The sequence below is a fragment of the Actinia tenebrosa genome, unplaced genomic scaffold (genome assembly GCF_029948245.1).
Source record: "Actinia tenebrosa isolate PJP-AT-01 unplaced genomic scaffold, QUT_ActTen_1.0 PGA_scaffold15__27_contigs__length_11533743, whole genome shotgun sequence".
Taxonomy (NCBI): Eukaryota; Metazoa; Cnidaria; class Anthozoa; order Actiniaria; family Actiniidae; genus Actinia; species Actinia tenebrosa.
Genome location: NW_028292575.1, coordinates 1,652,464 through 1,670,915, shown reverse-complemented (window position 1 = coordinate 1,670,915; position 18,452 = coordinate 1,652,464). Strand labels below are relative to the sequence as shown.

The 18,452-nt window shown below is 38.4% G+C and overlaps 1 protein-coding gene and 1 non-coding gene across 2 annotated transcripts; one reads left to right on the top strand and one right to left on the bottom strand.

The window, feature by feature from the left end:
* Positions 1-193: 193 nt before the first annotated feature.
* On the top strand, positions 194-15,835 carry LOC116302836 (cyclin-G-associated kinase). Its single transcript, XM_089030336.1, has 23 exons — positions 194-465; positions 539-600; positions 1,436-1,495; positions 1,851-1,965; positions 2,332-2,474; positions 3,094-3,219; positions 3,701-3,926; positions 4,274-4,380; positions 4,485-4,515; positions 5,351-5,492; positions 5,779-5,828; positions 6,313-6,461; positions 7,151-7,273; positions 7,995-8,140; positions 8,642-8,755; positions 9,266-9,346; positions 9,807-10,004; positions 10,738-10,931; positions 11,842-13,290; positions 13,738-13,880; positions 14,563-14,691; positions 15,128-15,175; positions 15,275-15,835. The coding sequence occupies exons 1-23, from the start codon at positions 339-341 to the stop codon at positions 15,374-15,376; spliced, it is 4,065 nt and encodes a 1,354-aa protein (XP_088886462.1). The 5' UTR covers positions 194-338; the 3' UTR covers positions 15,377-15,835.
* On the bottom strand, positions 2,825-2,897 carry Trnaa-ggc (transfer RNA alanine (anticodon GGC)). The gene has a single exon. It is a non-coding gene; the product is annotated as a tRNA-Ala (tRNA).
* Positions 15,836-18,452: the final 2,617 nt, after the last annotated feature.

The window sequence follows — 18,452 nt, the reverse complement described above, 5'->3', positions numbered from 1 at the left end:
GATATTTTCCCCGAAAGACTTACATTTGCACGTATTATTCATTGGAGATATAGCTTAATTTTTAACATTTCTTGTCATCTTTTTTTATAGTGTGGCTTCGTGAATTTTTGAAAAGATAATCCCGAATACCCGATCACTTTCCGAAGCGATTCGATAAGAACACGAAGTATATTCGTAGATATGTCGTCGGTCCGGCGTTCTTTTACTCGGCCTGTTTACAAAATGGCGGCCCTATCGTTCCTTATAAAACATTGAACATGCCACACAAAAGCCTTACATTTAAGAATATCGACTACAAAAGCCACTAAAGAGGTCTCCTAAAGGAGTATTTTCTCAAAATGGCAGAAATCTTTCGATCGGCGCTGAGTTACATCAGCCAGACAGGAAAATCAGACAATGACTTCGTTGGGCAATATGTCGAACTTGGTCCCATCCAACTGAAGATCAAAAGAGTCATCGCAGAAGGTAAAACTAGAACGAAAATCTTCACAATTATGTTAAATAGCGACTCTATTAAGTGTTCGTTTGGTTTTTGTAGGCGGTTATGGGTTTGTATTCGTTGCACAAGACGAGAAAACCGGCAAAGATTACGCTTTGAAGGTCAGTGTTTTACTTGTACTAGCTTGTACTAGTTACAGCTTACTCGTTAAACAGTCAACAGTTGATAGTCTTAGTGATAACTAGAGATCCCTTGATAAAGCTCTTAAATGGTCACTATAATGTAAAATAAATTGAACTTTGAAACTAAGATGCACAGAAGTCTGGAACAATATCTTGCTCGTGCAGATATTATGTAACGGAAGATCGTGTTTATTTTAAATGAACCATTTTGGAGGATAATTAAGAATGATTTGACTCGGGTTAAATGATTATCCTTGAATATTTACCAAGCACTGAGCTTTGAACAGCTCGGTACATATTTACAAATAATCACTGAGCCAGTAAGGCGAATAACTGTTTTTGTATTATTTACTCAGGGCCCGGTGGTACGAAGGGTGGATAGCACTATCCAATGGATAAATATTCCTATCCAGTGAATGAATTTGTCAGATAACAGCATCTAATTATCCACTGTATAAGGATTTATCCATCAAATATTACAATCCACCCTTGTAGCCGGACGCAGGTGATATTATTCAAAAAATAATGGACATTACATCAATTTATTTCTATAATAAATATTTATTTCATATTTTGAACGCAGCATGTGCAGAAACCAATATTCACTTGTCGGTGATATTTGAAGTTTGAAGTTATCGACCAAACTATGTGAAAGCCCAAGATTGAATTAGAATTTAGAAGTTGATTTTTGGATATTAAATATTTATGTGTTACATTTTGTTAAATTAGATAACAGTTATTTGACAATTTAATCATACATCCATCTACTTATGTATTATATAATACTTAAGTTTGATATTTTACTATCCCACAGAGATTAATGGCAGGAGACGAGGCCGGAAACAAATCTATAATTGGAGAGATTAATGTACTTGTATCCTTGATGTAATATAAGATTGTGTTTATAAGCTAGGAAGAGTCTTTCCTGTAGCACAGTGGTAGAGCACTGTCCATCCCTCCCTCCCTCCCTCCCTCCTTCCCTCCCTCCTTCCCTCCCTCCTTCCCTCCTTCCCTCCCTCCCTCCCTCCTTCCCTCCCTCCCTCCCTCCTTCCCTCCCTCCTTCCCTCCTTCCCTCCCTCCCTCCCTCCTTCCCTCCCTCCCTCCCTCCTTCCATCCATCCACCCACCCACCCATCCATACATCCATGCACCCATTGATAAAGAATATATGAAAAAATATATATATAAGATATTAATGCTGGATTTTTAGATAGCCTTAATTATGTGTAGAAACAAATCCGTGGACACCCAAATATTGTCCAGTTTTTTTCTGCTGCATCACTTGGTGAAAAAGAATCAGGGCACGGGATGACTGAATACCTTATATTAACAGAACTATGTGCAGGTAATCCTTGTCATCCACCCCTCCATCCATCCATTCCTCTATCCCTCCATCCATCCATCCATCCATCCAACCATCCATCCATCCATCCATCCATCCATCCATCCATCCATCCATCCAACCATCAATCCATCCATCAATCCATCCATTTATGCATGCTTCCATCTCCTTATATATTATGTTATGTTTTTTAGGGATCCATTTATCCATCCATCCATTTTTCCATCCAACAATCTATCCTTCCCAGCTTCTCATTATTGTAACAGTCACATCATGATATAGTATTTGTTGTCATAGTCACATTTTTTCATTCAGACATTTCAAGATTTTTTTTTTACTTTATTTACGGCTAGTTTGCTTTCATTTCAGGAGGAGAACTAATCAAAATGATGGCAGAGCGTAATGGCCAACCCTTCCCTCCAAATCAAGTACTTAAAATATTCTACCAACTGTGTAGAGCAGTTGCTCATCTACAGAAACAAAAGCCTCTTATTATTCATAGGGATCTTAAGGTTAGTTACAGAACAGAAACAGTAACCAAAATCTCAAAGGCATAGACTATAGAATTTGAAATAGTAACTACATATTGATGAAGATGGTTTCTGATAAATAAATGTTGATGATGACGGTGGAAATGGTGACGGTAGTGGTGATAAATGTTGACAATGATCGTTATGATGAATGAAGATATTGATATTCATGATAGATGTCAATCATGATGATTTTGAGGGCCACATGTTAGATAACTCACTGGGTTAATTGTGTCACCCTTCTTGAATAAAGTTTGATAGATGTGTTGATCATCACAGTGAATGAGGGATCTAAGCGAACACTGTAAAGAAAGACTTGAAAAGATGATTTCAAGCTTCAACGGGAATCGAACCCATGACCTCCGCGATGCCTGTGCGATGCTCTACCAACTGAGCTATGAAGCCAATCCTGTTGGTACGCAGTCATTTTTGTTGGGTTCATCAAGCCACTACATGTATATGTAATAAGTGTAATAAAGTTTATTGTATTGTATTGTATTGATGATGGATGATGACGTTGATGATGATGACAATGAGAATGGTGATGAAAACTTAGAGTTTGTTTGATTGTAATTTTTCTTGTGTGTAATTCTCTCTATAGATTGAAAATATGCTCATCAGTTCGAAAGGACAAATCAAGCTTTGTGATTTTGGGAGTGCAACAACAGCGGCTCTTTACCCTGATGAATCGTGGACTGCACTACAGAGAAGCCTTGCTGAAGATGAGGTAACAGCAATGTACAATTTTCTGTTTTATTTTTGTTCTTTCTTTCTTTCTTCTATCCCTTATTCCTTCTTATTCTCCCCCTTTTTATTCCTTTCTTCCTTCCTTTCCATCCACCCACTGATCCCTCCTTCAATTCGTTCATCCATTACTCTCCCTTCTTCCCTTGCTCACTCCCAACCTCCCCTCCCATCATCCCTCCCTCCCTCTCTCCATCCATCTATCCATCCATCCATCCATCCCTCCCTCCCTCCCTCCCTCCCTCCCTCCATCCATCCATCCATCCATCCATCCATCCATCCAACCATCTTTCCATCTTTCGATTATTCTTTTGTTCCTTCCTTTCTTCCTTCCTTCCTTCCTTCCCATCCATCCATCTACATGTATCCCTTTTTCCTTTGCCTTACCTCTCACCCTTCTCTCGTTTTTTCTCCCTTCCATTCTCATTTCTTTATTCATGTATGTTTTCTCTTTGAAACCACAGATTCAAAGGAACACTACGCCAATGTACAGAGCACCAGAGATGATTGATTTATACAGTAACCACCCAGTGACAGAAAAGGCTGACATATGGGCCCTTGGTTGTATTCTCTTTTACTTGTGCTTCATGGAACACCCATTTGAAGATTCAGCAAAACTGAGGATACTTAATGCCAAGTATACGATACCAGAAACAGACAAGATGTACACAGAATTTCATCATCTTATTGGTAAGACGTATTGTTGTATTGCAGGGGTAAAACACACAAATTTATTCACATCAGTGAGTGCGAAAGGAGATCTTGAGGTTAGCTCTATCATGAATATCTCCTAGGATCGAATTAGAATTTAGTAGTTGATTTTTGCAGAGGGAGGAAAACCAGAGAAACCTGAGCTCGTTGGGACTCGAACCCAGGCTGCATTGGCGAGAGGCAAGCGCTCTCACCGCTATACACCACCCATGCTCTATGTACATGCTCTATGCGCGCATGTACTATCCCAACTATATAATACATACCTGTACAGCTTTAGTTGTCTAATGAATGTCTAATGAATGAATGTTGTTTGTGTTTTCAAGAATCAATGTTAAAAGTCCACCAAGATGAAAGGCCAGATATTAAAATGATATTAACAGAGCTAGAAGGAATTGCTAAACAATGGACTGTTGACTTGAAAGCACCAGTGGTAAGTCATCCTTCATAACCTCTGTTCATTGTATTTAGTTTATCAATAAATTCTAATATTATAGAACTTCTTATTTATTCCTATCCTATTTTTAATGTAAACAGATTGAAGGTAGCATGAATTCTTCTTCATTTGGTAAGTCTTCATGGGAAGTTGTATTCTATTTTGGAATTACATAATATATTAAAAGAGTAATTAAGGTACATGTATTGGCCAAATTAGCAGGGCGAAGGATTTCTGGGTTTCACTTGACATCATTTCCTATCTTGTGCAGAATTTTCATCATCTGACTCTCAAGTTTTCAATAGAAATTTTCTTTCTGGATGACGGCACGTGATATACAGTGTTTGACCAATATTTGGAGCAGATAATGAGATTCAATGGATTTTATCAGCTGATTGAAACCCAGTTTTTGGATTCTTTCTGGTTGACAGCACTTGGTGCTAGGTGTTTGACCAACATTTGGAGCAGATGATGAGATTGAAAGACTTTTATCTGCTGACTGAAACCCATTAATATTGCCGTAAAATTATATAAAACATATTTTGTATTGGATATTCTTTACATAGGGGGTTGTAGTTGTCATTACAGGTGGTTGAGAGGGTTGGATGAACCCCAAAATCCCCCCCTAGATAAACCACTTTTTTTCTTATTTAAGCGCCTAGTCGTTCTAGCGCTTTCACACTAATTGGGGACACTTTTCACTCACACTTCCACTACATTCAATATTCTATGCACACAACGCTCAGCTCACATGTTGATTTTTATGGAGGGAGGAAACTGGAGAACCCGGAGAAAACCCTCGTAGCATAGGAGAGAACAACACATCAAACAAACTCAATTCACATGTGGCGACCGCAGGGCTCGAACCAGCGAACGCCACCCATGCTACCTGCCCCTGTGCCCAAATGCTGATCCACCCCTGTGTCCTAATGCATACTTGCATCAACCATTAATAATCTTTTTTTAGGAATGGGGGATTCCTCTAATAGTATTAGTAATAATAGTGGTCAAGGAGGCTCTGTGCTGCTAGGAGGTGTCATGAAAGGAGCCAATAGCTTGTTCACTAACATCAAGGGGATCTCAAACAAAGCGATTCAATCTGTAGCAGGGTGAGTGCTGTTACAGCTATATGCACTGGGCTTAAAATAATGGCAGATCAGTCGTTTGCCAAGATCACAGGCCAAATTAGTTTTATCATAGTCATACCTCATTTCTGGCTAGACATTACAGGTCAAAATGATTGTCAAGGCAAAGGCTTTCTGGTGCCAAACAGGCTTTTACCTACCCACTTTTGCACATCAATGGGGAAATTTGTTCTGTTACCTCACTGGTTGCTCTGTTTTATTTTGTTCTTGTTTTTACTGTCCTACTAATATTAATTTCCTTTTTGTCTAGATATGTAAAGAATGACTTTGATATGTCCTACATAACATCAAGGATCATAGGTAAAAGCATCTAGTCTAACCAAGATACTTGCTTCTTTGCTTCCTTGTTGCTTTGCTCCTTGCTTCTTTGCTCCTTGCTTCCTTGCTTCCTTGCTTCCTTGCCTCCTTGCCTCCTTGCCTCCTTGCCTCCTCCCCTGCTTGGCCTCGTTGCTTTCCTGCTTCCTTGCCTCCGTTGCCTCCTTGCTTTCTTGCTTCCTTGCTTGGCTGCTTCCTTGCCTCCTTGCCTCCTTTCCTACTTGCCTCCTTGCCTCCTTTCCTACTTGCCTACTTGCCTCCTTGCCTCCTTGCCTCCTTGCTTCCTTGCTTCCTTGCTTGGCTGCTTTCTTGCTTCCTTGTTTTCTTGGTTCCTTGCTTGGCTGCTTTCTTTCTTCCTTGCTTCCTTTTTTCCTTGCTTCCTTGACTTAATACTGTACCTTTTTCTAGAAAAAAAAAAAAAAAGAAATCTGTTTAACTATCTATGATAATGATAATTTATTGTTCATAGTAATGTCTTTCCCTGCTGAGGGAATCGAATCAACATACAAGAACAACATTGATGATGTTAGAGAATTCCTGGAAGGGAAATACCCAGACAGATACTTCGTGATCAACATCTCTCCTCGAAAGTATAGGACGGAAAAACTAAGTACTAGAGTAAGTGAATAAGCGCTGAGGCTACTAATGAAGGTGGGACACCTACTGTACCTTCGTGGTTTGCTGTCGTTCTACTCTAAGCATAAACATTCAAGCTTATTTTCATTTTATTTTTTATTTGTGTAAATATACTTTTATTTTTTCTTTGTCTTTCATCATTTCATCTCCTTGAATAGCTGTTATAGACTTTCAATACATGTAGTGTAACTCGATTCTTTTTTTATTTTTTGTTTTTTATTTTTTTGTTTTTTTTTGTTTTTTTGTTTTGTTTTTTGATTCGTAATCAGATTGATTGACAAACTCGATTGTTCACGGTTAAAGTAGAACGACAATCGCATGGTAAAACGACTTTTAAAAAGTGCCTATCACCCTTCTAGCTTCTAGCAATATTCACAGTATTGATTCTACATGGGGTAAGATGTGGAATAACCCGAAAATATTTCATAGTTTGAGTGCAGCTTCTTGTAGTTATAAAGGTTTTTCCACACCATATGCTAATGTTGTGACGTATGAGTAGTAATCATTTAATATGCAAAACACTACTGGCACACATAAATAAAATTTGGAATACGTCATTGTTTTCCCCATTGCTCTTATAGAAATTGATGCAAGTTCATTTTCACATAGTAGCAGGTGTTTCGAATTGTAAGCTTGATTTAAATTGTTCTATATTTTACTGTTTTCTTTAGGTGTTACACGCTTGCTGGCCAACCAACCGACTTCCATCTTTAGAAAGCATGATTTCACTTTGTAGAAAAATCAACGCATGGCTAAAGAAGGATAGCAGCCGAGTTATCGTTATTCACTGTCAGGTATGTTTTGAAAAGCAACTGGAATGTAGACATACTGTACTTGTTTTTCGCCCTAAATTCCAATTGGATCTGTGAATTGGCCATGCCCTGACTTAGATCAGCCCTGAGGTTGTTTCAGGGTTCTATCTGTGAGTTAGCCGTGCCCTGACTTAGATCAGCCTAGAGGTTGTTTCAGGGTTTGATCTGTGAGTTAGCCATGCCCTGACTTAGATCATCCCAGAGGTTGTTTCAGGGTTTGATCTGTGAGTTAGCCATGCCCTGACTTAGATCATCCCAGAGGTTGTTTCAGGGTTCGATCTGTGAGTTAGCCATGCCCTGACTTAGATCAGCCTAGAGGTTGTTTCAGGGTTCGATCTGTGAGTTAGCCATGCCCTGACTTAGATCAACCCAGAGGTTGTTTCAGGGTTCGATCTGTGAGTTAGCCATGCCCTGACTTAGATCAGCCCCGAGGTTGTTTCAGGGTTCGATCTGTGAGTTAGCCATGCCCTGACTTAGATCAACCCAGAGGTTGTTTCAGGGTTCGATCTGTGAGTTAGCCATGCCCTGACTTAGATCAACCCAGAGGTTGTTTCAGGGTTCGATCTGTGAGTTAGCCATGCCCTGACTTAGATCAGCCCCGAGGTTGTTTCAGGGTTTGATCTGTGAGTTAGCCATGCCCTGACTTAGATCAGCCCAGAGGAATACACATTGACTTACGATATTACCTTTGTTGTTTCTCCAGGATGGACGTGTATCTTCAGCTGTTATGGTGTCCGCATTCTTTGTCTTCTGTAAGCTGTTCAAAAACCCCAACGTCGCTGCAGACATGTTCAGCATACGACGGTGTGGTATTGGACAGAAAGTCTCTCTTACTCCCTCCCAAGAAAGGTAATGAAACTTTTACATATTCATAGAACGTTGGGATTCCTGTGGTACTCAGTTTATGCGAACACCGAAGGGACCAAAAGATGTCCGTAATAATATAATAATATAATAATAGTAGTAATAATAAAAATATAAAAATATAATGGTAATAGTATACTAATAAAATAATATAATAATATAATGATATGATGATATAATAATACTGATAATTATAATAATATTAATAATAATAATAATAATAATAATAATAGACCGTCCGCATTCAATAGAGCAGGTGCGGTATTTTAGGAATTCGAAAATGACCAGTTTGGCATTTGATACCACATACCGCTGTCTTGAAGACTACAGACTCATTTGCACAGGCTTAGCCTCGTTTATAAGTCAGCCAATCACAGATACCATTGAAAATCCTTTAGATTTCAAAACATTGGTATTGTTCGATTTGCACATTTATCTACATTACAGTTAACTTACACTGTTGCAAATTATTATTTTCCCCCTTAGGTATCTTTTATACGTGACCCAACTTATCAATAACCCTAGTATCAAACCGCAGAAATCATCGTCATACATTAAATCAGTGACTTTGAACCCTGTACCATGTTTTAACAAGTCGAGGTAAGACAAGCTCCTCTCTCGTTATTTTGTCGTATGCCCATCGCTTTCTTCTCGCAAAGCTTTCGTTTTCGTCTCGCAAAGCGCTCGCATTCTACTCCCCGCCCATCGTTTTCCTCTCGCTTCTCTTTCGTTTTTTTCTCACAAGCTTTAGCTTTCTTCTCGCAAAGCTTTCGTTTCCGACTCGCAAAGCGTTCGCATTGTACTCGCCGCCCTCCGTTTCCTCTCGCTTCTCTTTGGTTTTTTTCTCGCATAGCTTTCGCTTTCTTCTCGCAAAGCTTTTGTTTCCTTCTCTCAAAGCGCTCGCATTCTTCTCCCCGCCCATCGTTTTCCTCTCGCTTCTCTTTCGTTATTTTCTCGCATGCCCATCGCTTTCTTCTCGCAAAGCTTTCGTTTCCGTCTCACAAAGCGTTCGCATTCTAGTCCCCGCCCATCGTTTTCCTCTCGCTACTCGTTCGCTTCCTCTCGAATTCTCACCGTTTAATTCACTAACAAAGTCTTCTTTCACTTCAGAAATGGTTGTCGACCTTTCATAGAAGTCTATCAGGGAGACCAAAGAGCACTAACTACTGTACAAGAAATAGAAAAGATGAGGTACAAGATGCTGCTCCAAAAATCTTGATCATTTCCCCCCATCCCCCCCCCCTCCCCCTTTATCGACCTTGATGACCTTCAAAATCTAAGCATCAGGACACTAGTAGACTAGCCAATCACAACACGCGTCTACTAGAACAGTTTTCGTATGACTGTGAAAAGCTCAGTGCCGTAAGCGTGACGTGCCGTGACCATGTTACTTTCTAGAATTTCAATTGGCTGATTTTTTTCACGCGCAATATGATTGGTCTAAAAGTGCCGTGATCTTGGAGTGACCGTGTCCACGCCGTGTTTATGCCGTGTTCCGGGTATTTGATTGGATGGAGAGAAAATTCTCGTGCAATGTGATTGGTCTGGCGTATCCCTAGCCGTGTCACGACCGTATTCGTGCCGTAAACTTTTCACGGTCATACGAAAACTGCACTAAGTTGCTAATGCATAGTTTGTCGTTCTATTGAAGGGAATTCACCTTGAGCGATGGTAAGATTACGTTCCCTATCAACCTGACATTGATCGGTGACGTCACTATCATTGTCTACCACGGGCGGTCAACCCTTGGTGGTAAAGTACAGGGCAAGATGGCGTCCATTAGGGTGTTCCAAGTGCAGTTCCATACTGGCTTTATCAATCCTAATGCCACCAAACTGAAGTATTCAAAGTAAGTTATTGATTTGATCACAAAATATAAAGAAATGTATAGTTAACAAATTTCCAATGGTTTAGCTTAGTATGTCCTCTGGTTTACCACAATATGACGTCAACAGTTGGTTGAAATTTTGGTGTACCCACGACGTTACATAAAATACGTATTGTTAATTGCCCTATTTCACTATGACGTCACTGCTTGTTTATGTGGGGGATAGAATCGCCAAATCCAATAGAAAATTCAACAAAATTTGCTCCTAGCGAAACAGTTTAGTCTAAAATGGCCTGGTTTTCAGATATAATATGTGTTAATATGTACTAAAAAATATTCTGAGCGTTTGCTGGCTATTCTACTTCTCTTCGTGGATTGATACGGGTTTTAGAACAATTTTCGGGGAATTTGCGTTGATTTGACCCCGTCCGACGACCATGATCCTTTGCGTTTAAACAATAGATTGTTTTGATGTGACGTCATAGTGAAATAGGTAAGCCCTCTTATTTACCTCGGTTCTCGACCAATGAAAAAAAAACCCAGAAAATTTACATTTTCGTAAAAAATGATGTATTATATATGTATTGGGCAGATGACGTCACAGACTTCTTAAAAAGTTGAAAAAAATAGAATCTCATTTGGATTTCAAGAAAAAACTTTAACCAGTGGTTATTTTTCCAGCAGTTTCAGAGTAATTAAATTTTGGGCGATTTTTCGTGCAAGACCCTTTTTAATGACGTGATCTTGTTTTCAGAGCCGAGCTGGACATCAATAAAGATGATGAGTCTAAATTCCCCAGTCGATTCACAGTGACTCTTGATGTTAGTATCGATACAGATCGAGTAAGTCACACTACGCATACATGGGATACTCTAAACCCGAGTAGACTCACGCCTGGAATCTGCTTCTCGAGCAGAGAAGAATTTCTGGAATGCCAAGAAGAGTTTGGTAAGATATTTTTGACGTTGAACTTAAAAAATAGAGAGTGTAAGATTCTAGTTTACGGCAAACGTGAAACGTCAGTTGACCATTAAAAAATTCTTTAAAATTAGCAAAAAGGAATCGCAAAAATCTCCAAGTGATAGATAAACAAAAGAATACTTGTCTTTGTCGAGAAGGTTTGCAAAAGGTAAAGTGAAATGTAGGGAAACGATGAAAACGTGGTCACGTTTGCCGTTTGCGGGAAGGAAAAACGGGAATCTTAATCTGCCTAATGTAATACAATTTCCGTGTAAGCTGCTTTTATCTAAATATGTAGCGTGCTGTGAGAACACGAGAGAAGCGTAGAAAACCACGACCCGAAGCAAGCGCACGATTTTACTGTCTTTAAGAAAGCCATTGTAAATAGAATTGCACTATTTGAATCAGAGTTTGCAACAACAAAAAAAAAAAAAAAAAAAAGCGGGACTTGGAGCAAGTCTAAACTTGACACAGCTCAGCAAGCAAGTTTTTAAAATTTCTCTTGTAGAATACAAAATCGATTTGAGGAACACGAGCATATTTAATTAAATATAGAATTTGAAATATTTTTGATTCCATCATGGGTTTTAATTTTTACATTACGCTTTCCTCTTATCTTCTTTTTTTACGGTGCGTGACTACGTTTTCTTTCTTTCTCTTTTTTTCGCTCTCTCTCTCTCTCTCTCGTTTTCGTTTTTCCTCTTTTTCCTTCTTTACTTTCTTTAAATTTTATGTTTTACACGACTTAAAGCAAAGCATATTTTTATGGACTCCCTATGGCGAGGACATCAAACATCAAAGCTTCGTGCCTGTTTTGATCACATGACGCGACAGGTGCAAAAAAAAAAAAAAAACTTTTCGTGTTCGTAACGCAACTGAAATACCTCTATTTTTACAGTGAATGCAGATGATCGTGAATCTTCCATGACCTTTGATGCTGTACACGAAAATCGCCCGAGCTCTCCCGAGCAAGACGTACAGGAATCTAAAGAACCAGAGGCAAGCGTTGCTAATGACAACCAAACTGTAACGTCAGCTTCAGAGGAGTCTAAAGACGAAGACAGTGATGATGAGTTCACGAAAGAGTTGCTAAATTTACGTTTGAGTGAGCAAGAAAGTACAGAAATCGCACAAGAAGCTTTGGAAGACGAGGGTTTTTTCACGGATCGAGGAGGAAAAGAATCCAGTGCGAATGGCCATCATTTTGAACCATTTGCAGCGTTCGCAGACTTCGACGCGATTCAACATAGTCCTCAAGCTGATTTACTAGACGTTGGTCTTCACAAACCAATGAATACTTCAGAACCAAGTCATAGTATAACTGAATCCTTGGACTTATTAAACCTTGGTGTAGCCCATAAACACGATAGCCATAAGCACAAGTCTGGCCCAGAGAGTGGGGTTGATCTACTTAACCTGTTCACTAGCCCTAAACAGCATCATAATGTAGATCTTTTTGGCGATATTGACAAACATAAGTCAGATATGAAGAGGAATAGAAGTGCTGATGATATTTTGAGGTCGCATTCTCACGAAGAAGATGATTTTTTTAAACACCTTGGAGCTCGTAGTTCTGGCTCAAGCGTTGAGAATCTAGCCTCCCCAGGGAGTACTAGTTCGGATACTTTTGACCAATTTGGATTCAAATCGAATATTCATCATTCACATAGTGAAACGTTTGATCCTTTCAGTAATAAGAGAGACAGCAAATCTCCTACGAGTCCATTGGGTGGATTTGCATCACTTTCAAAAAGCACAGGGCTCCCGTCAAGTAACGCAAATCACGTTACGTCATCAGTTTCGAACACAGCCAATCAAAACGCCCCTGATTTGTTTGGAAATATGAATAAGAAAGATAACAAGAAAGACGCCGAGTTTACTTTGGATGGGGATTTATTTTCCATAAACATTGATTCCAAGCCTTCAAATCAGACCGGGCCAGATTTACTAGGAGAATGGGGCGAGGCATTTAAATCAGATGTCCCTCTAAACCCAGTCCCCTCTCCTATGGCGACCCCACCTGTACATCGAAAAGCTGAAGAGAAGAATGATGAGGGCAAGGCTGATCCTTTTGCAGATTTTGGGAACCTCTCAGGTCGTGGACCGGGGTCTGCGTTTACTGCGAACCAGAAAATTGCCTCACCAAGCCAACAACGGAAATCTTTCGGGGGATCCTCATGGAATCAGCCCCAGGCCAAGCCAGCAGCTCGACCAACTAGTGACCCAATCAGGAAGCCCCAGCAGCCTGCAAACCAATCGAAATCCAAGCCTAATTATTCTCCTGTGTTCGCGGCTGGGTCTGGAGGGTCTAGTGTGTTTGGAGAGTATGGACTGAGATCTTCACATCGTAAGTACTCTGGTGTTGTGATGTTGTTAACAAGAATGATTACATTGCCCGAGGATGATGCAAAAAACTACTGATAACAATTATGATGATGATTGTTGTGATAATAATTATAATGATTGTGGTGGTGATGATGGTCTGATTATGATGGTAATGGAGGTGATAGTGATGATGATGGTGCTGATGACAATGATGATGTCAATGATGGTGATTATGAAGGTAGCGATAAATATGATGGTGATTATGATGGTAATGGTGATGGTAACGATAATGGTGGTGATAATGATGATTATGTTGATGGTGGTGGTGGTGATGATGACAATGATAATGGTGATGATGATTATGGATAATCTTGATAATGATTACGATGATGAAAGATCAAGATGACTTTTGATGATGATTATAATAATAATGACTGATGATGATACATGAAATACATTGATCTTATAGTTCCTAAGCGTGTTGGCAAAGACGAATTCAGCGACTTCCTAGACGTACATGGCTTCAAAACGACTTCAGGAGACAAGAGCCCTGAGACGCTGAGGGGCTTGAAAAGAGAACAAAACAAACCAGACGACCCCATCAAAGCAAAGGTGGGCCATAAATTTAAATCCAGAGTTACTATTTTAATTAGAAGGGAGCAGTAATAGACATCCTGCAGCACGTCGGAATGCAGCTCAATTTGGAGGACATAATAATAGCAGGGTTCGTGCTACTCCTTAAACTCCTTGAAAACTCCTTGAATTTAATTCACGTTTTCAAGGGCACTTGAAAAGCTCTTGAATTTTATGATTTTAGCGAAACTCCTTGAAAACTCCTTGAAAACGCTTTGAACATTACTTGCATGGTTCTGAAATAGATCTAGTCAGAAAGATTGGAAAGTCTGAAAGTCGAGCATGTGCAACCACCGTGTAAAACCTTGGCATAGCTAGCTGAACATACTCCTTGAAAATTCATTTTTGGGTCCTTGTATACCCTCGTATAGTCCTTGAATATTAAGTGGTTACCTCAGCACGAACCCTGTAATAGGTTTCCATTTCTCAGAAAATTAAAATTCTTTTGTTTTGTCCTCCAAATTGGGCTGCTTTGACGTCACATGCAAGGGGTCGAGTTTGCATTGTGGGGCTGTTTTAGGGGACGAAATAGCTGCCATCTTGGAAATATGTTCCCTAAAACGGTCCCACAATGCACTTCAGTGCCAACTCGACCGAGTTTTTTCCTCAACCTCCAAAAGGCAAAATTGGTTCTTATAACACTAAATTTAACTTATTTTAGATAAGAGAATGGTCTGATGGTAAAGAGAGGAATATCCGTGCACTGCTCTGTTCACTCCACACTGTGCTTTGGGAAGGAGAAGAAAGATGGCAGCCAGTTGGAATGCACCAACTTGTACAACCAGAACAGGTAAAACACATTTCCTTTCTTCTTTTATTTTTTTTTTTCTTTTACTCACTCACTCACTCACTCACTCACTCACTCACTCACTCACTCACTCACTCACTCACTCACTCACTCACTCACTCACTCACTCACTCACTCACTCACTCACTCACTCACTCACTCACTCACTCACTTACTGGAATTACTGTAATTTTTGCTTTACTTTATTTTTCTCTTTTTACCTCACCTCAACCCACTCCAACTCCCCTTACATTGCTTTATTTCTTATCAATAAAGCTATCCCGAATTCGCTTGACTTCTTTTATTCATCAAGTTCAACCTCGACTTGAAACCATTGTTTCGTGACCAGTCAAGCGAATTCGGGAAAGGTCTATTATGTCATATTAATTTGACTTTGTTCTTTTCTCTCTTACTCTTTTTTTTTTCTTCACTTTTTAAGGTTAAGAAAGTTTACCGAAGGGCCGTGCTGTCAGTTCATCCTGATAAGGTTTGTGAAAAATTTCTTTTCCACATTATACAGACTATATTCAAGATTTCCTGTCTCCACTTCTTCTAGGGTTTTTACCTGAGTTTCTTTTTTCAACAGTTGACAGGACATCCACACGAAAGCCTTGCTAGAGCAATTTTCGTGGAACTGAACGAGTCATGGGCGCTGTTCGAAAGTAGTGGCGCCAAAGCGTTGTATTAAAACACAATTGAATCTAAAGCCCAGGCTTTGTAGACATTTATTGTCCAAATTTGGAACCTCTATTTAAGGAAAGACTCGCATCGGATCGGGGTCTTGATTCAAATTGTTAATGGTTTGCAACCAATGCCAAGAGAGTCGAGAGAGACAAAGACATGGCAGCCATTTTGGTGGTATTAACAAAGAAAGCTAATGAGAATATTTCCAAGATGGCCACGGTGACGTCACGTGCAATCAAAATCCGCTGACCCAAGGTCAACGCTGTGCGTACCACAGGGTTCCCAAATTTAATATTCTTCACCGTACCAATAAATACACTTTTAGACAGTAGAAATTGTAATTTAGACTTCCACAAAATTGTAAGCAAATTAAAAAGGGAGATTGGCATACCCTTTGTCAGTTATTGTTTAGTTATTTCAATTTAAGAAAATGTTAGATCGTTTAATAAAAAGTAAAGGCAAATCTTTGTTTTAATTTTTTTGTCATTTACGTAAAATGAGATTCGAATCACAAACACATCAGAAAATGTCGTTCAAAATAGAATATCGCATTTCAATTAGTAGTATCTGAAGGTTTTTGAGCAGCATGTAGAGTAATTTTGGAGCAATGGGTGTTTCAGTAATAGCAAAACTGGGGATTGCAATGATTGTATACAATGTGACAGGTCTGCGCATGCGTGTATTTAGCACGTTTCGAATAATTCAAGAGCGTTTTAGAGAGATACTAAATCTTCGTTTTCTACAGTATATAATGTATAGGCATTATTTTGGGTATTTCGTAAAGTCCGTTAATTTGTCAGACAAGTTTAAAAGTCAAATTTACATACCCTGCAACAGCACGAGGACGTTTACAAATGATTTGCATAAGGAGTTAGAGGATGCTCAGACTGCCGGCGTTTTTCACTCGTTTCTTTCATAATCTTGCAAAATTTAAAAGCGATATATCAAAAATATATTTTATTAAATATTAACCTCTGAATATTTTTTTATGATTAATGAGATTCAACTTATGCCAACGAAGCGAAATTTAGTTAATGAGTCGTTAATGACCTCAACAAAGATTTGCCTTTACGAAAAACGATAGCCGCCATGTTGGTTGGTTGTTTGGCGCGAAATTAATAAGTCACGTGATACTATAGATATTTAATTTTTTTCGGTATTGACCCAATGCATATTTATAGCCTTTGGGTTAATAGCGAAGTGTACCTCGTGCTTTCAGTATTTTGTAATCAATAAGTAGATATTTTTTATAAGCTTGGGCTCCCTTTACCCCAAGATGGCTATCATGTAAGTAAGTAGTGTAGGCCCCTCTCAAAATCTTAGGAAAAACTTTTTGAAATCTTTAAAATACAAAAGGAAAGGCACCAATTCTATCGAGTATAAGTGTTTTTTCTTTTGCATTTCCATATTTTGAGGGTGTGAGTACACTTAGATTGACGCTTAGATTAGCTAGCTTTTTAAGTAAATTCACAAATCTGTTTTCAAGACAAAAACATCACGAACCAATCCTAGATGTATCATTGTATTATTTATTTGATTATTTGTACCATGGGTAAAAAAATTCGGGAACTCAATAAAACTAAACAAATAAAAAACCTTATTAACGAGTTTGTTTGATTTGTTGATCTGCGTTGCTTTTGATTGTATAATACACACTACAACACACACTGCACTACACTACAATACACTGCACTACACTACAATACACTACTACACTACACTGCACTACACTGCACTACACTACACTGCACTACAAACTGCACTGCACTGCACTACACTACACTACACTACGCTACGCTACGCTACGCTACACTACACTACACTACACTACACTACACTACACTACACTACACTACACTACACTACACTACAAGTTTCAAGTTGCACACTGTTTTGGAGAGCCAATGAAATTGCAGTAAACGCACCATTTGACTAATCAGATCACAAAAAAGAAACTAAAGAAAAGTATGAGAAAAAAAATGGAATGAAACTTTCTAAGTCAAAGATAGGTTTTTTAAATTGAATTTTTCATTAAAAGTAAATTTTGAATTCAGCATTATTGCAGGAGATTTGAAAAAAAAGATCTAATCAATTTTGGTCTGACAATCAAACTTGCAATTTCGTAATCACTTTTTTGAATTCAGAACATATTGCACTCCAGTTGGTGCAATTAATTATTAACGATAACATTTATTCTTCTAAGAAATCGAAAAAAAATTTTTTCTTTTCTTTTATATATATATATATATACACTTGATTGCAGAAACGTTGTAGTATACATTTATACATTTATCTAATGTATTCAGTATATTTAATGACATGCAAAACAGAAAAATCGCTTTATTTATTGTTTGTTTCATTCAATGACTGTCAAAATATTTTTTTCTTGTCTGTTAGATCGTACAGATTATAAATCAGTTGTTTTTAAACGCTTGTTTTTTTTTTAATATATACAGAAATTCTGATCCAACCAAGTATATAGCATATAACTATATCGGGTGCATTATGGGTAATAGACCCGCTGGATTCAAAGCTAAGTACTAAAGCGTTGGCTGGCCTACCGAGTGTTGTTTATGAATAGCTAAATAGCATGTTTATGTGTTTACTTTTTAATACCTCTACACTATTAGAAAAAAATGTCATATTGTAGACGGTTTTATTGATGTAAAGTAAAACATTGGAAGTTTTGCAATTAGTTAAGTTTAAAATCAGTTCTGAAGTCGACTGAAGTCGATTTTCACCTCTCTGAGCAAAGCAAATCCATGTCTATTGTGTTTCTTTGTGTTCATTTAAGCACTGCCTGTCAAAAACGTTTGATGGAAATACAAAAGGTATATATATGAGTATATATATTGAAAACGCAGAATTTTTCTGAACGGGTGTATATATATATATATATATATATATATATATATATACATCAGCGCGTATTCAGTCAACCTTGAAAACAGGTTTTTTTTTTCACTTCATGTAAAACCAATACTGAAAATATCGAGCTAGGGTTTGTAGGCACCTTAAGTGATTTCCAATAAATCAGACAATATTTGAACTATTACTCTATAATTTCCAAGATACGGTAT

Excerpts from the sequence above, each read along its gene's own strand:
- LOC116302836 (XM_089030336.1), top strand. The coding sequence starts at position 339 with ATGGCAGAAATCTTTCGATCGGCGCTGAGTTACATCAGCCAGACAGGA. Across the intron at positions 4,381-4,484 it reads TTGACTTGAAAGCACCAGTG|ATTGAAGGTAGCATGAATTC; the intron begins GTAAGTCATCCT and ends TAATGTAAACAG. Across the intron at positions 5,829-6,312 it reads CATAACATCAAGGATCATAG|TAATGTCTTTCCCTGCTGAG; the intron begins GTAAAAGCATCT and ends TATTGTTCATAG.